Source organism: Bos javanicus, chromosome 18 (assembly GCF_032452875.1).
Source record: "Bos javanicus breed banteng chromosome 18, ARS-OSU_banteng_1.0, whole genome shotgun sequence".
NCBI lineage: Eukaryota > Metazoa > Chordata > Mammalia > Artiodactyla > Bovidae > Bos > Bos javanicus.
In genome coordinates, this window is record NC_083885.1 from 25,049,023 (window position 1) to 25,071,589 (window position 22,567).

The following is a 22,567-nucleotide window of genomic DNA, read 5'->3' on the forward strand; positions in this document are numbered from 1 at the left end:
CTGAAAACAAGTGTTTAGCTTAGCTGAGTGTTTCTGGTTTGGGATGTCCTGGCCCTGGTGGTCAGGATATTGGCTAAGGCTACACTCCTCGCAGGGCTCAACTCGAAGAGGATCCAGTCCCAGGCTCACTCATGTGCTTCCTGACAAGCCTCAGGTCCTGTCTGGCTCTTGGCTAGGGGTGTGAGTTCCTTGTTGTGTGGGTCTCTTTTGTGCTGCTCACAGCATGGTAGTGTTCCTCTCCTGGGGCAAGAGTGAAGGATCCAAGGAAGAGTTCAAGGGCCCCTGAGAGAAACTACAGTCTTTCCATGACTTAATCTTGAAAGTTATATTCTGTCGCCTCTCTGATCAAAGTAAATTACTAAAATCAGCCTACACTCAAGGAGAGAGGATTAAATGAGAACTTGGATCCCAGGGCGTGGGGATTACTGGGAGCCATCTTAGAGGCTGTCAACCACACTGGTCTCCCTGCTTCTGCCCTCGTGCAGTCTTCTCAGTAGCCAGAGCGATGCTGTTAAACACAGACTAGATCATGTCAGACCTCTTCTCAGGGTCCTCCAGTGACACTCGTCTCGTTTGGAGTGTAAGCCAGAGTCTTCGCCCTGACTTCCCAATCCGTCTCTGACCTGGTCTTGCTGCCTCTCCCAGCTCACATTATTCTGCTCTCCCCATTGCTCTTGCTGCTTCTGCCTTAGATCATCTGGGCTTCCTGTTCCTTGTGCCTAAAAGGCTCTTCCCCAAAATCACTGCATGCCTGTCCTCCTCACTTCCTTCAAATATTACCCAGTGCCATCTCGGTGAGGCCTTCCAGGACCTTTACATCTGAAATCCAAACCAAGCTCTCCCCATTCAACCCTCCCTATATCCCCTTTTTCTTGCTATATTTTTATTTTTAGCACTTCCTCACTTTAAACCACTTAAAATCACTGTGTGTGTGTGTGATGTCTTTATATTGCTTATTGTCTGTTTCTCCCAGAAGAATTTAAGCTCCAGGAAGGTAAGGATTTTTGTTTGCTGTATTTACTCATATCACCAATGCCTAGATGAGTGCCTGGAACATATTCGATGCTCCAAAAATATTTGGTAAATAAATCCTTTGGCCTTAGCTAACTTTGTGCCAACCAGAGTATTAGGGATGTGTGATTTTAGAATGGGTATGTTACATGGGGTTTATCTCTTACTTATCCTGGAGATCTTTCCTGAGAGGGATTTTGAGGCTGCATCTTGGGATCAGCAGGAAAGTATGTCTTGCTTGATTAGTGATGTCTGCCCTTGGCCTGTGGGAACTGTGACCATATATTCACCACACCAGTGTTGGGGAGAGGATGACTTTGGGGTTCTAACCCTAGCTTCACCACTGACTAGTTCTGATATGGCATCCAAGTTATTACTTATATATTAAATATTCAAGTTATTTAACCCTGCAAACATTTAGTGTCTTCATTAGTAGAATGGGATTATTGGGAAGATTAGTGATAATGTAAAGCCCCTCTCCCATAATGACTGTCCTTTACTATTGATTAAAAGTTAAGTAATTTCAGGGCACTTCATGGTGCTTTTCAATGAAAGGGGTGCTGGTTCGATCCCTGGTTCCAGAGCTAAGATTCCATGTGTTTCAAGGCCAAAAAAAGCCATTACGTAAAACAGAAGCAGTATTGTAACAAATTCATAAAAGACTTTAAAAATGGTCCACATTAAAAAAAAAAAACTCAAAAAGTAGTTTCAGACAGTTTGGATGTGCAAGTTAAAAATTATGTCAAAAAATTATTAAAACTTGTAAAAATTATAGCATTAGACATTTCAAGTAATATTACCAGCGCTTCCTCCGAAGTTGTTTTGACTAGCTGACGTTCTTTTCTCATAAGAGATTGGATACCTAAGGCTCAGTGAAACTTGTGCTATGCTAGGTGAGACCGGGGACTGTTGACATTTGGACCATCGTTCTATTGAGGTCTGGGTCAAAGGTGGGTAGCTTGGCAGTGTCATGCCTGCATGATAACGTTACACATCCTGTGTCTACAGATTTGCTCCTGGTTTAAAATCAAGTTTTTCTATTAAATTAGCCCCCAAATAAATAGATGCTAAAGTCATTTATCTTAGGAAATTACTCATTAAGGACCTTGTTCCACATTTCTTAGACTCAAAGACTTCAGAGAAGAGCAGAGTCTTGGGGAAAAAAAAAAGAGCTAATGTAGAAAATCCTTGGGCAGCCTGATGTTTCTCAATTTCTTATAAGTCTAGGCAGAGAAGTAGAACAGCTCATGGTTTTATAAACTTCATTTTTTAAAACTGTGTTAATAGGTTGTGGTCTGTATTGGGATTTGGAAGTAATTATAAGCTGCTAATGAGATATTCTTTCTTGATTGCTCTTGTCTTAAAAATAGACTAGTCTATTTAGTAGACACTTCTTCCTTGACCTCGAGTCCTCCCTCTTATATTGATACTTCTGCTGCTCTCTGTGGTGACACCTAGCAGAGTGGATAGCTTTGCTGAAAAAGCTGGCAAATAATGCAGATGGTTCTCTCTTCAGGTTATCCAGGGAATTGCCATTTCTGGAACCCTCGTAGGTTTTATTGTTTGTTGCTGTTTTGAACTTTTCCCCTGAAGTATGACATACATATAGAAAAAAAATGCACACATTCTAAGTATATCGCTCATGAGTTACCAAAAATGAAACACACCCGGATGAAGAAACCACACTGCCATCCCCCTAGCATCCCCGCCCCCCGTGCTTTTTCATTCACGACCCCTCACCACAACCACCAAGAGAAACACTGTCCTGACTTCTAATGCCATGGACTAATTTTGCCTGTTTTTAAACTCTGTGTAAGTGGAGTCATGGTGTATGTGCGCTTGTGTCTGGCTTCTTTTGCTTAACATTCTGTGTACCATTACATGTAGTTGAAAGCTGTTCATTCTCATGGCCAGATAGTATGACTGCAGTATTTATCCATTCTGATGTGGATGCACATTTGAATAGTTTACAGTTCTCAGCTTTTATACCGAGTGCTAGTGAGGGCATTCTTGGACCTGTCGGTGAACGTACATGTGCACACGCGTGGGGCACATGTGAGAGGGCGTTGCTGGCACACAGGGTGCACGTGATCAGCCTCAGCGGATGCTGCCCAGCGGTTTTCCAGAATGGTGTCTCACGGTCCCTCCCACCAGCACTGTGAGAATTCTTTGTTCCTTATCTTTGCCACACTTGGTATTTTTTGCCTTTTTCAGTTCAACCATTCTGGTGGATGTGTGGAAGAACCATGTGTTTTTCCCATATAATTTTCTTCCAAAAGATGGAAAGGTGGTATTAGCTCCACTTGGGCAGGCACTTTCTCTGCCCTCTCTGTAGGAAACCACAGAGGCAGGCTTTGGAATTCAGCAGGTCTGAGTTCCCGGGCCTCCCCTGGGAACCACATTGTTCTCATCCTTGTTGTAAAAGGCCTCTCTTGAAGAATGGTTGGAAGGAACATAGTGCGTGTGTAAGGTACCTGGCCCAGAGCCTGCATAGAGCGCACGCTTAGCACATCCCAGCAGTGTTCATGGTGGTGGTTGGTATTTGGTAAGCTACCCAGGTGGGACTAGTGGTAAAGACCTGCCTGCCAATGCAGGAGACTTAAGAGACATGGGTTCAGTCCCTGGGTTAGGAAGATCCCCTGGAGAGAGGGCATGGCAACCCACTCCAGTATTCTTGCCTGGAGAATCCCATGGACAGAGGAGCCTGGTGCACCACAGTCCATGGGGTTGCAGAGTCGGACATGACTGAAGCGACTTAGCACATATCCATGCACACATTGTTAAGTTTATTTTTATTATTCTAAAATGAATCCCTTTTTAACTGTCCCTTGATTTATGAAGTGTTTCTGAGAATGACAAATATCTCATAAGTACAGGAAATAATTAAGGTATGACTTGCCATCTAAACCATTCTTTTCTGGGTACTTTATTTTGAAGAATAAGATTGTTGGAATCTAGAGAGTCATTAGCTAAGAAGAGACTTCCAGTCTTTTGGAGCTGACTTTACATTGAAGGAAAATGTCCAAATTTGGCTAATTTAATTTAATATGAAAAGAGGCTTGAGGCTTTTTTTAATTTTTTTTAAACAAAAATGAACTAGGAGATGGTGATTCCTAAAACATTTTTCCCTCAAGCCTTCTGATAACAGAAGAGCAGCAACACATTAGTAATATCTGTTCCTGGCAAGTTTTAATAAGGAAAATGATGCTTCAATAGCAAAATTCAATTTGGGAAATTAATTTCTTTAGAATATCATTGAAGAAAAAGATATAATTTTTAAAGGAAGTAGGAATTGAAAGATTGTTAATGTTCCAAGTTTTGGTTTCAGTAAAAATGATAGGCTTTAAAGCAAGAAAGAGACTCCTGGCTAAGAACCCCCATGCCCCAGACCTTTCGTCTGGCCTGTGGGGAAGAACACCCCCAGTCTGTGCTGCTTGCGCGACAGCACACAGGCTGGGAGCAGTGTTGAGAATCCTTGATATGTCTCAGCCAGCATTTAAAACAGTATTTAAAAGTTAGTTTTTATCTAGCCTCAGTGTGTCATGGCTGTATTGGTGTTAGACACAGTCAGTGGTTAGTGCTTTATTGTATTACGTGGGAAATGACTCAGCTTCTCAAGCAGGAGCCTTGATAAAGAAGCTGCTGTAGCTTAATCGTTACTGATAATGAATGGTATATGTTGAATGTAGTCTCTAATTTAGATAACTGACTTAATACCATCAGCTCCCAGCTACACATCTTTTCTATATTTTAGCATCTCTGAAATCAAGATATGTCCTAAATCAATGGTATAGTTTAATTGTCAGCATTTTTCTTTCTTGCTGCTGCTGCTAAGTCACTTCAGTCGTGTCCGACTCTGTGCGACCCCATAGACAGCAGCCCACCAGGCTCCCCCGTCCCTGGGATTCTCCAGGCAAGAACACTGGAGTGGCTTGCCATTTCCTTCTCTAGTGCATGAAAGTGAAAAGTGAAAGTGAAGTCGCTCAGTCGTGTCTGACTCTTTGGGACCCCATGGACTACAGCCTACCAGGCTCCTCTGCCCATGGGATTTTCCAGGCAAGAGTTCTTTCTTAGTACATAAACATGATATCTTATAATAGATAGTTAGATTTGGTGGAATACAGCAAAAATATTGACTGTCAATGTTTGAATTTAAAAACCCCAAACTAGATGATTCCAAGCTGTATTGTATGGCTCCCTGGTAGTTTCCCAAAGGGCTGGTTTTGTTCCACATACTGGAATTTGAATAGAATTTCAAGTATGGAAAGTGCTTCGCTGCTCTTTCAAAAAGAAGTTTAAAGAACCAACTCATTTTAATATCAAGCCGTATCACACGTGAACATCTTCTTGCACAGCGTTCCAATGGTTGAATGTCCTTGTAAAAATTCAGCCGCTCTCCTCCACCCCAAACCCAACATAACCTCTGATATTCTGTCCTTTCATTCCCTCTTATGTCTTTATGTGCACGTTTATACATATATGTCCATCCAGTCAGTTTATTATCTTCTCCATAGATGGCAGCATTTTATATAATAGATACTACAACTTAGCATTATGTTTTGTTTTTTAACTTATTTTGGAGCTTTTTCTTGGTTAGTATGTGTAGGTGCCTGCCATTTTTTAGTGGCTGTAATGAATTTCATTGTATAAATGACCCAAGTGTTCCTCCCATTCTATCCATGAAGAGCTTTGCCCCAGAGAAGTTCGATGTCATTACCCAAAGTCACACAGTTGGGTTGCATTTAGAACCTGGGTCTTCTGGTCCCCAGTTGGTGTTTTTGTCCTAGTAGTACTGAGCTTCTATGTACAGAGTTTATAGCCAACTACTGTACATTAATTACTTTGGTTCTGTTTTGTTTATGTAAAGCCAAAACCTTCCACTTGGAAGTTAAAAACTCTCCTCCTTCAATAGTATCATCACGTTTTCTTTTTACTCTGTACTTATTTTGCTAAAAGTGAGTGCTAGTTACGTTCCTTTTTTTCTGTCTAGAATGTTCCCTCCTTGGAAAAAGAGGTTTATTTATCCCTGGATAGGTTATGTACAAAAATAGCTTCTTGATAAAAGCTTACAGTTAACCCCCTGCCACTCCAGCCATATCCTCCCAGTTCTGGAATGCTCTCTTAGAAAATGGCTCTTTTATCGTATGACATCCCTTATATGTGGAACCTAAAAAGAAATGATACAAATGAACTCATTTACAAATCAGACTCAGTCTTAGAAAACAACTTACGGTTGCCAGAGGAGGGATAATGGGGGGAAGAGATAGGGAGTTTGGGATCAACATGTACACACTGCTTTATTTAGAATGGATAACCAACAAGGATCTACTGTGTAGCACGTGGAACTCTGCCCCATGTCATGTGGCAACCTGGATGGGAGGGGGGGTTTGGGGGAGAATGGATACTTGTATGTGTATAGCTGAGTCCTTTCACTGTTCACCTGAAAATACCACAGCATTGTAAATCAGCTATTCCCCAATACAAAATAAAGTTTAAAGTCTGATTTTAGAAAAGAAAATGACTGTTTTGGGAACACCATGTACGCTGAGAAAACCCTTTTCATGTCTGTGCTCCCAGAGATGCTATTTCTCCGCAGTGTCTCCAGACTCCTAGGTGAACCCTTTGCTGTCGTCCTGGCCCTGCCCTCCCATCTTCCCCGCTTTCCTGGTCTCTAACTCCATGCTCCTGGTATCCCCACTGTGATCCAGTTAGGCAAACCTGAAAAGTTTGAAATGTTTCCCCACACAGCCACCGGAGTCCACTTTCCCAGCCCTCCAGCAACCCCTGGCTTTGAGATTCCTGTGAATGTTTGCTGGTTCCTCTCCTCAGGCACGTGCGTGTCCACATCCTGTTGGTGGATAATTGACTTTGTGTGTGGTGAAATAGAGGCTCCGCCAAGGGCAAATGAAGGAAAGCTATGTTTGAAAACAAGCATATTAAGCAAAATTCATTTAAATGGAAATTTGCGGGCTGAAAACCAACTACTTTTTAAGTGGATAATTTTTAGAATTAGGTTTCTAGTAGTACCGGAAAATATTTCTCAAGGCTGTTTATGTATATTTAGCTGAAACAATTGTGTCCTTGCAGAAGTATTTAGTGCCGTTTCTCCCTTTCATCCCTGTTTATTCCCCCCAGTTAGGTCACTGGAATTAACAACCTTAGTGCTCTGTTCTTTCAAAGACTTGGGGATCATCAGCTTTCAGAGAGTTAGTTCTGTTCCAGAAAGATGACTGTGTTATAGAACAGTCTTTGTCACAGTGTTGCTGGCAACACTCAGAAGTAGAAAATGAGCTAGTGGGAGTTCTGTTCATACAAGGAACACATGCTCATTGTAGAAAAATGAGATGAGAATTTCCAGCCAGCAGAAAGTACAATATTGTAGGTTATGTTTCTGTAGTGTCCATATCTATCCGTTGTTCAGTGTTGGGTTTATTCCCAGGTTCCTTGTGGTTTACTTTTTATTTAATGTGATAGCCGTTAGCGTTTACTGGTCAGATGTTGGACAGTGAGTTCTTTCTACTTGTTCCTACTTACTCCTTGTGAAGTAGGTAATGTTTTCTTCCCATTTAATCTTTTCATCTATAACGTAAATATCATTGCTTCCCCTGTATCATTGCTACAGCTAAAGAAGCCCAGGCCCCAAAGAATCAGTGTACTCAGTCAAGATCACGTAGCTAGTGAGCAGTGGGGCCAGGCTTTCTAAACCACTGCTGACGTGTTCTTCAGTGGCCATCCTTGGACAGTTGCCCCGGACTACCCACAGGCAGCGTGGCCCCAGACTGTGGATGCACACCATGGCTTTGCTACTTCTTACTGGCATGTCCTCGGGCAAGTTGCTTTCTGTGCCCTTAGGTATCTTTCTCTGTAAAACTGACATCGTAAAAGTATGTCTCTCATAGGGTTGTGGAGTTAATACACGAAAATTAAGACTGCTTGGTGTATAGGAGTTGTTCAGAAAGTGTGGCTGTTGTCACTGTAACTTGATGGTTTTCAGTCATTTCAGATAGGAATGCATTCTGCTGTGAATAACTGAAAACTTGAGTTAATGTAGCTTGAAGAAGAATTTATTTTTCTCACCTAACAAGTCTGCAGGTGTGGAAAGAGTGGGCCTTAATTCACTTGCTCTGTGGTGCCATCAGAGACACGTCTTTGTCTCTGTACACCAACATTTTTTAGCACAGCTCCTTCAGGCTCACAAGATGATTGCCGCTGCTCTAGGCATGCTGTTTGCGTTCAGGTTAGAATGCTAAAGGCCATGCCAGGCTCTTTTTCCCCTCTGTCAGGAAAAGCAGAAGCTACACTTTGCCTGAATGTACTGCCAGGCTTGTGCTTCCACTTCACTGGCCAGAACCAGGGTGGTGCATGGCCACTCCCAGCTGCAGTGGAGGCTGGAAAGGGTAGTGTGTAGGGTTTAGCTCATGAGGACCTATTGTCAGATTTTCAGAAAACTTACTATCTAGTTGATATCACTTGGAATAGCTTGAATTCTGCCAGCATGGGAGTATCTACACTAAAGAAACCAGCAAATGCTACAAATTAAGTCTGCTTCCCCAAGCCAGTTGTTAAACATTTACCAACACACAATTAGATATGTTATATCTAAAATGCCATATGCCAGAGGGGGAAGTGGCAGCGACTAGAGGTAAGAGGTAGGGATGTGAAATGTTCATTGAGTCAGCCAAGTGGCAGCATTTACTCAGCTTACCATCTGATAGGGAGAATTCGAGGCCAACATATGCAAGAGTTTCTTAGTCTTTTTTTAGAAAGAGCAAAGTTAACCTTCAGCTAAGTTTCGTCCCTACTGTAAATAAATATGGATCAAAATTAGGTGTGTTCTGCTAGGTGTTAGTTATATTCTTAAATTTCCAATATACTGGTTTTTGCTGTACTGTAGTGAGACCAAATTCAATATTTTAAATAGTAAGCTATTTATAGCTCCTTTAATCCTAGTGACTGCAGAAAATCTGAGCTGGGAGGACTTCTCGAGACTGTCTAGGACAGCCCCTTCATTGGTTTCTCAGATGAGAAACTGAGGCTCCAAAGGAATGTGCTTGGCCCTGGACCCCAAAACCAGGGAGTGGAGTGGTCCTCCTGGAACCCAGGTGTCCATTCCAGAAGCTGAAGCGTTACATCCCGCCTTTCTGCCTCCCGGCCCTCCTTCCTCCCTGTCCTACCCCAGCGTATGCTCACACTGGTAACCTTCTGCCAGCCTTGGTGGTGCTGGGAGGTTTTGCTGCTATCTTCCATCTGCTCCCACAAAGCCTACTTTAAAACTGCTTTGTTTTAGATTTTAGAGAATAGAGCATTCATTTTTTTTTTTTTTTTTTAAATGAGAGAAGAATTTGATCTCTGCTGCAGTACAGTACAAACTAATTTGGAAGTTTAAGAATATGCCTGATGTACCTAATTGGAGCATATCTATTTTTGATCCATTTTTGTTTACAGTAGGGAATAAACTTAGCTAAAGATTAACTTTAATCTTTCTCTAAAAAGACCAATAAACCTTCCCATGTGTTGGTGTCTGACTTTCCCCATCAGAAGCTCTTTGTGGGCAGCCTCTGTGGGCTGTCTTCCTGTCATCCCTGTGGGGATGGGTGCGTTCATGCTGTGCATGTGGCAGGCAGACACTTAACAGATGTTTACTGAATGAATGAATAGATAAATAAATGACTCAACTTAGACTGACTTTGTATCTTCAGATGCAGAAAGTTCATCAGTAGCTGTTGCCTTAGTGTGGACTCTAGATAGGAAATGTCTGAACCTCAGTATTGTGACCCTATAATCTCCATTTCCTCAGCTGTTTAATATGATTGATGGAAACAGGAGACCCACATACACCGCAGCCTCACTGGTATAAAGACATGGACGAGGAAGATGAGGTGAAGTGGGAGCTTGGGATTGAAACCAAATGTTTCAAAGACAGAAACAGTTATTGAGATGTCTCTGCAGCTTCGTCAGCCTCCTGTTATTGAGTTCATTGGGTCCTGTGCCTGCTCCCTTATGTGTTCATGATAAGAGAGTCTCCTTCTATTGAAACCCCCAAAATCACTGTTTTCAGGAAGTCTGACTAGGAAACAGACTCCTCACAGCTCCGTTAAAGACAAACAGATGTTTATGATTTTTTTTTCCTTTGCATGATTGAATGCTGTTCTGAACCAATTCTGAATGTGTATTTCTCTGCAGCCAAGTTACATCAGTGATGCAGGACCCCCTGGTCGAAGCTCTCTAGACAGCATCGAAATGGCTTACGCCCGGCAGGTAAGCATGTTCTCAAGGAAGATCAAATCCAGGAAAATCTTCCGTGAGCCCTCTGGAGAGTGAAAGAGAACACAGACTTCATGTGAAAGTCAGACCCTAAAAGCAAGTTGGGTTTTCATTCAGAGGACTTGTTAATATTTTACCATCTAGGTCCCTGGAGAAGTCTGTGAAATTGGGTAATAGAATGACTCAGGTTTGATTTAGGGAAATTGAAATCTGCCTCACACACTGACCAAGCCATCTCATTTTGCATTTGGCAACAGTCCATGTACAGTAAAGCTCTGAGTAATTGCACTGCTGAGTAAATGGAGTTCTATATTAACTGATCACCTGGTTGGCAAATGGTATTATCAGAAACCCTGCTCCCTCCCTTGTTGTAGAAAGAAATTTTCTAAATATTTTTCTGCCTGGGTAAGCATAATGGTACCCACCATTACTGGATATTACTGTCCTGGAGAAGCTCGTAGTATTTGGGATGTTGTGATTCTGGTTGTGTATCATGACCATGCAATAGTGTAAATATAGATTGAGACACTCTGTTAAAGCACAGGGTGTAAAAACTACACGAAACTGCCCTCAAGACAGTACATACCTGGAATTGACCTTTTGAGTGAAGCTGTACCAGCCTTGTGTACTTTATTCTGGTTTGCTGATTTCCCGCACAAAGTATCATGAAGGAGAAACAGTCTTAAAAAAAAAAAAAAAAAAGAAACAAGTCTTGTTTCTTGAATTGCAGGTGGTGGGCTTCCACCCCCTTTAATTGTCCTGCACCAGAAGTCATCAAGGAACATCTGTTCATTTGTGACCAACTTCCACAGTGCTGTGAGGGGAGAATATGTTGGTGCCACTGTGGCCCTCCACCCACCCGACCTGAGACTCGGTGGAAGAAAGGAAGTGGGTAATGCTGAGGGCCACAGTGGCACCAACATATTCTTCCCTCAAAGCACTGTGCAAGTTGTGTCAGCTTTGCACACACAAGTCCACCTTCTTCCAACTCCCTCATGTTTTACTAATATTTATTCTCCAATTTTTAGATCTCCCACACTCCATCTACCTTTTTTAAAATTTCACTTTGATTATATGACTGACTATCATTGTCACAGACATCTCCAGAATTCAGGCCTAATGAAATTACAGGCTTCTGAGGAGAGAAACCATGGGTCTTCTGTGTCTGTGAAGACTAAAGCTTTATAAGACTAAGGTTTTCTAGCACTCAGGACTCCGTAATGTCATGTCTGTTTACATGGCAGTCCCCCCAGTGGAGAGAGAACCTTTATATCCCATGCTGAACACAGTACCCAAGGGAAGGCCCCTCAGAAATGCTCGTCGAGTGAATAAACACCACCTTGTCTTTATAATGCTCCAGAGGCTACGTGCTGCTCTCCCCCATTGAGAGCAGAGGGCAGGGTTCGACAGGGTCCTGTTTTGTCTAAAATCACTATCTAGTTCAGTCCTCAGCAGAGCAGGATTTCAGAATGCAAAGAGTAGAACTTACTAGTTTTCACCATCACTGTGTTGGTTCTTTAGAAACAAAGTCCAGAGTAATATTGGCTTTTCCATTCCTTAAACATCACATAGTTCCTTTTTCTTGAGAAAATTTTACTAAGGAGCCTAGATTCTCGATGAGAGAAATAGGTACTGCAAATGGGCAGAAGTGCTCTTCTAACACATGTGGAGGGCTGCAGCCTGGGCTGGGGCCATTCTGTCCTGTTGGCAGAAAGGTGACCAGACTCTGCTCAGATTCCTAGGAAACAGCAGCTAGAGACCTTCCGCTGTCCCGTCTTCCACTTTGGTCCTTGCTCTCTGGGCCCGAGGGTCTGCTGGGGCAGAGCAGCACAGAACTGCACGTGGTGCTCCTCCCCCAGGGCCACCCTGCTCCCGCTCCCCAGGTTAGGAGGGCTGGGGGAGCAGTTAGCTCTGGTGTGTGTTCATGCTGCTGCGCGAGACTCGGACACAGGACTGAGCAGCTAGCCAGAGGCCTTGCCCTCCAGGCAGTGTGGATAGTTCAGCCACCGTGAGGAAGGAAAGGTTGGCCAAAGCTTCTGACCACTGGGCAGAAGTTGGTTTCAGAACTCCTTCAAGGGGTTCTGAAAAGGAGAGGTGAAAATGGAATTTGTGCCATTTACTCTGCTCTTTCTTTCAGATTTATATCTATAACGAGAAGATCGTAAATGGACACCTGCAGCCTAACCTCCTGGACCTCTGTGCTTCCGTCACAGAGCTGGATGATAAGGTAGCACCTATAGCCGGCCAGGGAGACACGTGGGGTCGGGTGTCTGATGGGATTAGCAGCTTGCTGATTTGGCAGAAGTGTGCTAGAGAGAAATTCTATGCCTTGGAAGATGAAGTTAACTGTTCTTCAGAGTTTTATTTTAAGTAATTTTGAGGTGGTTTTTTTTTATGGCGTATATATATAAATTTATGTATCTTTAATGCATCTTCAAAAGGCCCAGCCAGGCTGTGTTTGCTTTGAAGTCCTGTCAGGCTCCAGCTCCACCCTGTCAGTTTCCCTGCTATGACAGACAGGGCTCTTTCATGAGATGTGAATTGTAAAGGTGATGTGATTTTTGTACTGTGAGCCCCTTGAACTTGACTCAGGTGGGGTCTTTACAAGAATTTTTCATATGCTGCTGGTTTTGTTTCTCTCTGACTCCCCCCTCTTCATTCCTGCCCCTCAATTCTTATTCTTGGCCCAGTTTCTCTCACTGCAGGGAAAAAATCAAAATCAAAAAAGGGGATGGATAGATTGGTAGGTGGCCAGGAAGAATGAGAAAAGGAAGGAAGTCTGTAACGGAAGCAAACACTTAAACACATTTTTCCTTCACAGGGCAGCCAACTTTTTTTTTTTCCCAATAATAAAGTGTAAGATTATAAAACCAATCTAAAGAAGAAATTAAGAATTTATCTACTCTCTCACCACCTAGAAAGAGTCACATTTAGATGGATTTTCTACAGTTTTTTAACATTTCCAAGAAACAATGACAATGGGATTTTCTCTTTTCCTTTGGAAAAAGTGTATACCTGCTTTTTCTCCAACTGCTACTGCCTTCCAGAGATTCTTAACTTTCTAACATTGCAAAGGGTTCAGGGAGCACACTTTTAAGGCAAAGTTTACAACCAGGAGCGTTCTGGGATGTAAGAGTCCATCTGTACTGTGGTTAACACACAGGCAAGCACACCCGTGCCTCTTCTAGGAGGCTGCACTGGAGGTGCCTTTTGAGGGGAGTGAGTAGGCAGGAAAATGAGAGGCCATGCTGCTGACAAAACAGGGTAAGAGCAGGGACCCCCTGGAGAGCCTCCGGGAGGACAAAACCTGTATTATTTAGGTTAAACTCTTATTTTAAGTCTTAAAAAACTCAAATGACCTTGTAAGGACTGACATGCAGCTATTTGAGTTTAAGATCCTAGAGCTCTGGACGATTATAAATGTGTTCACTCTCTCTTAAGGGATAACCCACTGAGATTTAGTGTTCTTGTTATATGTGGTCTCAATTATATAGGTGGTTATGTCAGACCTGGAATAGTAATTGATCTGAAAACCCACTCAGGACGGGGGCTGCTTACGGGAAGATGAGAGCCTGGCCACTGGCCAGGCCGAGGCCCATCTTCTTTGCTGGGCTTGAGCCTGAGGGCTGCAGACAAGACGTTAACCTCAGCCCCCTCCATGTCAGAGCACCGCGAAGAACCAGGCTGCTTGCCCAGCCCCACAGCGTTGTCACATGCAGTGTCGTTTCTGTGCAGAACATCTCCGACATGTGGGCCATGGTGAAACAAATGACAGATGTGTTGTTGGTGCCAGCGACTGACGCCCTGAAGAGCCGCAACAGCGTGGAAGTGCGCATGGAGTTTGTCAGGCAGGCCTTGGGGTACCTGGAACAGAGGTGAGGCAGCGGCAGCACAGAGGCCGCCTTTAAAATCCCCTGAAGGCAGCCGTTCCCGTTTGAAGTGGTCCTCTAGCTAAGTGCTCTGGAGCTGGTGTGATTTAAACAAGGTTGAGCAAGTCTGAGAGATGTTGTGCTGTTTTTAGGAGCACTTCTCTATGGGAACTGTCTCTGCACAGATGTAAAACCACGTGAGTGGGAGCCCTGAGCCCTGTTAGGCTTTTCTCTGTCTTTCTCCACCCTGCGTCCCTCAGTACAGACACAGGGTTATTAGGGCACAATGCCTTGGGTCAGGATCCTGGGCCCTCGCGGGGTTCAGCCATTTCTCCTCAGGCTCTTGGTTTTCTCTCAACATTTTATTTTTCCCGCCCAGCATTTTACCACCTCCAAACCTTAGGAAAGCCCCTTGAGCCTTTGTTTTCCTTCCGGCTCTGTTTGGTTAATCCTGTGAGTTCAGATCCTTCCCAGCTGCTAATGCCTCTGATTTATGCCTAGGTTTTTGCCACCTCCTCACTAATTGGAGTTGGTCACAGAGGGGTTTGCGGCTGTGCCCTTGTGCCTTGACTGTTGTCCCCCTAGTTGGTAGGGCCCGTGCCATTCATCCACGCCCTGTGGACACTCCTAGCTCTGAATTGACCAGCAGGTATTGTCATGAGTATGCAGTAGACCCTCTTTATCCCAGAGACAGGGAGCTGGGCCTCTCTCTGTTGGCTGGAGAAGAGAAAGCCAAGCTGAATACACTTGCTCAATAGCAGCTTTTCGCCTCTGCACCCATGCAGCTGCCAGTGGCCTTGTTGTGTGGTCACCCTCTGTCAACAAAATAATACTCCATTAGGAAGAGTAATTCAAGACTTGGTATGGCAGAGAGAGAACAGATTTTTATACCAAATACTAAATTAATTATTTAATAGCTACACAAGATAAACACCATCAGATACATTAAACTCACTAGCCTCCATTCTTTTGTTAAGAAAAATCTGAAACTCCAAATGGTCTTTCATTTTTTCTGGCACAGGCGCAAAGAGTTCATAAAGTATTATATCAGGCTTTCACTCAATTTTTATAATGTAAGTTTTGTTAAGTCTGCAGCCGTGAAAAAACTAATATATATAGTGGTATTTATTTGCTACAAGTTAGCAAAATATGAGTCAAAAAATTTCTCACAGTGTATAAAAAATATTAGGGTTTTTTTTTTTTTTAAGGATTAAGTATATGACTGCTTTTTCTTCAGTAAGCCTAATTCTCACTGTTGGTGCTTGACCACCAGAGGTACCAGGTTGCAGTTTGGGATTTTATATATGTAAGCCATCCCAATTCTTCTACTATTCTTTTCATTTAGTTTTTTTAGAATGATCTTATTCCATTAATTCCTTTAGCAGCACTTGGAGCTATTGGGGAGTTCCCTGTGTACAACTGTTATATGCTTATTTTCTTTTTCTAACAGCATCTCTCTCTTGGCATCTTTTTTAAGGATTTGTTGTCCCTTTTGATAAAGGGAGTATTTCAGATAACTGTACTCACTTAAAAAAATATTTTTGCTGGTACTAATCCACTGAGAGGATAACATACAGTATTTCTTTTCTTTTTTTTTTTAAGATTTTTTTGATGTGGACCATTTTAAACATCTTTATTGAATTTGTTGCAGCATTGCTTCTGTTTTATGTTTTGGTTTTTTGGCCTCGAAGCATGTGGGGTCTTAGCTGCCCAGGGATTGATCCTGCACCCCTTTCATTGGAAGGCGAAGTCTTAACCACTGGACCACCAGGGGAGTCCCAACATACGGTATTTTAAGTGATGTAATACACCAGATGGCAAAGCAGGCCTGGTCCCAAATTATTTTTTGAGTATTTCAAATTTGAAGCAAGGTAGCATTTCTTAGCTCTCAAGGAATTTAGGCTGTTTCTCAAGGAATCTAGGCCGTTTCCAGCATGTAGGTTGTCTTCATTCAAGTTGGAAGAGACATAGTGGGCATTGTTTGTCCCAGTTGCTACGGGGCTCTTCTCTAATCTCTTTTCCAACCTCTGCTTTTAAATACTCCCATGATAGAGAACTCGTATTTGTTAAATCAAATTATGTTTATTTTTCATCATAAAAATACTACATGATTATTATAGAAATTTTGAAAGATGCCAAAAAGAGGACCTGAAAAAAGGAGCAGTCCCCCCTCTCACATGCAGGCGCTCCTGGTACCTTGTATTTCCTTACCGCCACCTCCACACCCACCCCCCACCGCCTTTTTGGGACTTATGAATATTTTGTTTGATATTTATCTTTTACACAGCTTATAATCCCAATGTGTACAATATATGGTTTTATATAGTTTGCTTGTAAAATTTTTTGTCAGTATCATTTTTTAAAACTACCTCAATTTCTGATGAGTCTGTTTTCTGTAATTGACATTTAGTCATTTTTCTCTGAGAAGTGTGTGTGTGTGTGTCTCAGTCTGCTATTATACTTAATCTGATGTTGAACATTTTAGTGCATATAAAGCACCTGAAAGTTTTTCATTATATTAACCCCATTTTTGAGTATCTGTAACTCGAACCATTTAATCCTAATACGAAAACAATTTAAAACGTTATAAAGGATTTTAAGCGTGCTAGCAAATAAAGAGGGAGTGATAGAAAATCGTTTGCAGACACCAGTGTGACAGTGGGCTCAGCAAAGACCATCAGTGGAAACTATGGGGTGAAAGATTGTTGGTGAACAGAATATTCACATGACCTCCAAGTGGTACCCCACAGAGTACTTACTAATTTCAGAGGGGAAAGAAGGTGCTTCAGCAGTGAAGTATGGGAGACCATACCTTTAACCAAGTGATCAAATTAAATGTTACCAAGAATGGAGCAAAATGGTGTTACCTGCCTCACTGTGGCAGTACCAGCATCAGCAAAAAAGCTGAACCTGGACCAAGTCATGAGAAACTATTCAGCTTGTGGGACATTACACCAGGTAGCTAGCCTAGATTCTTCTCAAAAGGTCAGTGTCATGAAAAAAAAGTAGAATTATCCTTGATTAAGGGAAATGAAAGTGGCATGACAACTTAATTTTATGCATTCCCTGGATTGGCTCCTGGATTTAAAAAAAACAAACTATAAGTGACATTAAGAAATGTGAATATGTGTTATATTTTAGACAGTAACAGTACATTAATGTTAAATTTCTTGATAGCATGATAATATTGAAGTTAGGTAGGAGAATGTCCTAATTAGGAGGTACATGGCAAAATATTTACAGATGAGGTAGCCCCTGATTTCTGTATTTCTATAACATTTTCACATGGTTCAGATAAAATGTATGTGTGAGAGAGAGAAGAGCATGCATGTAATTAACAACTGACGAATGTAAGTAAAGGGCGTATGAGCACTCGTTGAACTATTCTTTAGTTTTTTGTAGGTTTAAAATTTTTCAAAATAAAAAGTTTGAGAAGATCCCATTAGAGCATTAGGCTGTGAGCCAGAGCACTTATTTTTCTGCACAGCAGCCCTTTCTGCATTTGAAATCCACAATTATGTGGCTCCAGGAATTCTTTTGAGCATCCACAATGATAAGTCTTCATGGAGATCCACCACCCACCAAATCAATAATGTAGCTTGTGTCATTAAGCATGCACTTCTGTTTCCTCTTCTGTGTTCAGTTGAAGTCCAGGCCCTGTCATGTGGAGTTCACAGTCTAATGTTGTGGGTATGGACACAGATACGTGTAATATGTGTTTTCAAACCCCCCTCCCTTTTTTGTGCCTTCAAATTTTTTCCAGTTATAAGAATTACACCCTTGTGACTGTCTTTGGAAACTTGCATCAGGCCCAGCTGGGCGGAGTGCCGGGGACTTACCAGTTGGTTCGAAGTTTCCTGAACATTAAACTTCCAGCTCCCTTGCCTGGCCTTCAGGTACTAGCACCTTTATGTGATCAGTTACTCCTCCAGATCAGCCTCTCAGATAGGCATTTTCAGCTGAAATGAGGCTGTGTGTGGAAACTGCTATATGAAGAAGAGACCCGAGGGGGCAGGAAGAGAAACTAGGAGACCTGGAAAGGCTGGTGGCTCCGGAGTCTGGGGGATGACGGTGGAGGAGGGTGCAGGGGGTTGATGTCATTGTTTTCTGGACATGTTTTGAAAGTGGACCCAGTAGGACTGTGGAAGAATTTGGCTATGGGTGTGAGCCGCAGAGTCAGGGATGACTTCTGAGATTGTTGGCTCAAATAGCTGACAGAACAGAGTTAGATATGGTTCCTAGAAAGTACCTTTCTTCTCAGCTCAGTTCAGATACCTGCTGTGTGCAGAGTGCTGAACCAGATCTTTGTACCGAGGTTGGTGGAATACACAGGAGGCTGGCTTCCTGCGGGAAGTGAGGCTCACACTAGTGCTTGAAGAGAAGGGGCTCGCCAGCCAGCAGTCTCGGATAGGGTTTTCGAGGGGAGGGAGCAGCGAGAACAAACAGATCGAGGCAGGATGGAGCACTTGGCCCACTGGGTGTGTGTCAGGGCGGGGCCAGCTTGGGGAGCGCCAGGCTAAGAACTTAAGGTACAAACAGCTCATAGGGGTTTAAGTGAGGAAGTGACACAATCAGATCTGAGTCTTAGAAGGAGTCCTGCTGAGGGGAGGGTGGAGGGGCCAAGAAGAGAAGTCTGAGGTCCACATTTCTGGAGGAGTCGGGGAGGAGCAGAGGGAGGAATAACCACAGGGCTGCTGCACAGTCTGGGGACACAGCCACTTTCAGGAGAGATGCTCTTGCTCAGAGGGTAGGATCAGACCTGCTTTCTACATCCCCAGTGCTAAGCACAGTGAAACTCTTAATATGACGATAGTCTCCTATTGGTAAGTGAATGGCTTTAGCCCTTACTTGTTGGGGTGGCAAGAGTGCATGTCTGTAAATCATCACAGAACATGTCACCCCTTCGCTGTGAATCCTGGGGTTCCATGGAGAACCCCCCATCTGGCTTTGATTCATGTGGAACACATGGTGCTGTACAGGAAAGGCTCTAGGCTAGACTGGCGCTTACTAGCTTGCCATGGAAAAACTATTTAACAGCCCCATGCCTCAGTTTCCTGGTTTGTAAAACAGAGAGGAGGAAGCCATTCAGGGTCCCTACCTAGTGGAGTTGCGAGATTGAATGACTTAATACAAGAAGAGGCTTAGCTGAGGACCAGCACATCGAAAGCCATCAGTTAGCTTTTGTTTGCCTGTCTACTTGAGCACCTTTCCTTTTTAGGATGGAGAGGTGGAAGGCCATCCTGTGTGGGCGTTAATTTATTACTGCATGCGCTGCGGAGACCTGCTTGCCGCTTCACAGGTGGTCAACCGAGCCCAGCACCAACTGGGAGAGTTCAAAACTTGGTTCCAGGAGTACATGAACAGCAAGGACAGAAGGTACGGTGAATGAGGTGCCGGGTCCATAAGAAGCCACATGGGATCAACAGGGTGGTCCGCTCTGGCGCTGCTCTGTCTTCCTTGCGCATGGCTCCAAATAAGTTTCTGCTTGGGAGAAAAATGAACTTTGGAAAGCATGAAGAATTCAAGAGCCCCATTCTGTAGACTTATAAAGTCCTAGGCACATCAGAAATGCTTTATAAAATGAAACTATTGTATTACACTTCACTTGTTCACTGTTGGTGGTTTTCTGGTTGATCCGGATGAAAATATGTTGTCATGCACCTCGTAGCTCGAAGGCCAGAATTAGACATTAGCACACTTGAGATATAACCATTGAATTACTTCACTAAGGTGTTTTTTGTTTTTGTTTTTTCCTCTTACATTAAGGAACTGCAAAGCATTAGATTTTCTTTGGTTTTTGTTAATGTAGTTGGACTTAAATTCACATTCAGACCTAGTTTAAATATATGTGCATGTATATATAGAAGAAATAGTTGTAGTTACCCCAGTTACACGTGTGGAAAACCAGGATTACTTTTTTAGCAGTGTCCATCTCCAGAGAGTGTGGTAAACATAAGTCCTGTCTTGCTCATATCAGAGTGTAAAGTAGGGACCATGTCCTAGGTTTACCAGGAGACCCCGAGGCAAGGATTTGAGTGCAGGAAGTTTATGTGGGAGGTGATGTCACAAGGTTAAGGGAGTGGAGAGGCCAGAGGGAGCTGAGGCAGTTAAAGGACTGACTCAGTCTTGTTCATCACTGTTTGGAGGCTACTGAGGGTGGGGGGCTGGGGGGTCAATTCCGCAGGCCTTCTGTCCTGAAGGCCACCACTGGAGGAAGCCAGCAGGCAGAGACGCAAGTCCTGGGAGCTGCAAGTCAGGTTAAAGTGATGGTCCCCGGGGATTTGGGTGGGACAGTGCCTGTTCCCCTCCATGGAGGAAGGCTTCATAACCTTGTTGTTGTGTGGTTGAACTGGTGCTTTCAGGTGCCTTTGAGGATCTTCAGCCTGTGTCTGTTCCCTTGTGTCTTCAGATTGTCCCCAGCTACGGAGAACAAGCTCCGACTGCATTACCGCAGGGCCCTCAGGAACAACACGGACCCCTACAAACGGGCCGTGTACTGTATCATTGGCAGATGCGACGTCACGGACAACCAGAGCGAGGTGGCCGACAAAACCGAGGACTACCTGTGGCTGAAGGCAGGCGTGCCCCCCTTGCCCAGCAGGGCGTTTGCCCCTTCCCCCTGCTTACGCTCTGCACACAGATTGTCCTGTTAATGTGTGATGCCAGGAAGCTGACTGCACTAGTGGTTTTTCTGTCTCCTGGCCCAGTTTTTATTGTGCACTATTCCCAACCAGTAACAGCCATTCGCATAGCCTTGAGCCTTGAGCTCAAACAGCTCTGAGTTCGTTCCTGGCTCAAGGTGAAAGTGAAAGTGAAGTCGCTCAGTCCTATCCGACTCTTTGCGACCCAGTGGACTGTAGCCCACCAGGCTCCTCCATCCATGGGATTTCCCAGGCGAGAGTACTGGAGTGGGGTGCCGTTGGTACCAATGCCTGTGTTTCTTTTGGGGGTTTAGTTGAACCAGGTGTGTTTCGATGACGATGGCACCAGCTCCCCACAGGACAGGCTCACTCTCTCTCAGTTCCAGAAACAGCTGTTGGAAGACTATGGTAAGATCCCCTGAGCATAAATGCCTTCTGTCTGTCTCATCCACCTAAGGTCACTGGTTAGCTTCTTTCTGAGAAAATCCTTCATCTCTGAACTCTGTGTCTCCTTCAAAACCCCATGATCCTTCAAAACACAGCACAACAAAACAATTATTTCAGATTCGAGTAGAGGCCGCACCCATGGCCTTAGGTAGTGGACATGGCTGACATAGTCACTGACAGTTCTTTGAACGGCTCTGGTGGACACTGGCTCAGGAAGAGACATAGGAGGACCTGGCTGCGGCTGCCTCAGGGACCTCAAAGTGACTGCATCTGAGCACTGAGAGAAAGTTCCCACTGGTGGTCAGCAACGCTAAATGCTGTGAATCTGAGGAAACTGCAGCTTGGAAATCATTCCTCTCCTTATTGAATGACTCATCAGGACACAGTATATAAACAGATCCTTTTGCATTCTGTTTTAAGGTCCTACTCTCTGTTTCTTTCCCACCTAATGCAAGTAGTCCAGGTTTTACAACACGGGCCCCCCACTCTCCAGTTGTGTTGGGAGGTCAGGAGGCTGGGGAAGCAGGGCAAAGCTGGAGTGGCGTCCGCTGTGTCCAGAGCCCAAGTCCATTCCGGCTCAGGCTGGTGCTTTCATCCCGCCCTCTGAGCACCGGGGCTGCCGGTCGGCTGCTCCTCCGACTCACTCCTTCTGAGTCAGCTCTCCCTCCTCTCCCTCAGGCGAGTCCCACTTCACGGTGAACCAGCAGCCCTTCCTCTACTTCCAAGTGCTGTTCCTGACGGCGCAGTTTGAAGCCGCCATTGCCTTTCTCTTCCGCATGGAGCGGCTGCGCTGCCACGCTGTCCACGTGGCGCTGGTGCTCTTTGAGCTGAAGCTGCTTTTAAAATCCTCAGGACAGAGTGCTCAGCTCCGTGAGTACTTGCTGGCCCTCACACCTCCACAACATGACACATCCCCCGTCAGGTGACAGTGAACGCAGAACTGCAACCGACAGGGATACAGCAAACAGCCAGTCGTTGTTAGAGTGTTGTAGACAGTTGGGCCTCTGGGATGATCAGTGTGAGGGGTCTTGCCTCTCCCTCCTCCATTCAGATTCCCTGGGGAGTTCAATGTATAAACCCAGTGAGACTGGTTCCCACTGGGGCTCTAGTTGGAGACACTGGAAGGCCCACCAGCCATCAGGTATGCCTGCTGGCAGGGAGCGGTAGTCAGGAGGGAGAGGAGACGTGTCCGAGGGCTGCAGTTTCCTCATAGCGCAGCACATTTCGTAATGGTCGGTTGTTCCCACCTTTTCATTCAGAGACCAGCATACTATGATTCACTACAAAATGCCATTGTCTCTGCTCTGTGCTTGGGCCGAACTCCAGAGCGGTGGT

At 44.1% G+C, this 22,567-nt stretch overlaps 1 protein-coding gene across 3 annotated transcripts in view; it reads left to right on the top strand.

The window, feature by feature from the left end:
* The window catches only part of NUP93 (nucleoporin 93), a 103,010-nt gene that overhangs the window by 72,064 nt on the left and 8,379 nt on the right, over positions 1-22,567 (top strand). For 2 of the 3 annotated variants that reach the window (XM_061387268.1, XM_061387269.1), the window contains exons 6-13: positions 10,195-10,269; positions 12,413-12,502; positions 14,011-14,150; positions 17,908-18,040; positions 19,363-19,520; positions 20,554-20,683; positions 21,100-21,193; positions 21,911-22,102. In XM_061387268.1, the coding sequence (XP_061243252.1) occupies positions 10,195-10,269; positions 12,413-12,502; positions 14,011-14,150; positions 17,908-18,040; positions 19,363-19,520; positions 20,554-20,683; positions 21,100-21,193; positions 21,911-22,102 (1,012 nt within the window). Of the gene's footprint in view, positions 1-10,194; positions 10,270-12,412; positions 12,503-14,010; positions 14,151-17,907; positions 18,041-19,362; positions 19,521-20,553; positions 20,720-21,099; positions 21,194-21,910; positions 22,103-22,567 lie in introns of all 3 variants that reach the window. The other variant, XM_061387271.1, reaches the window with a different exon arrangement.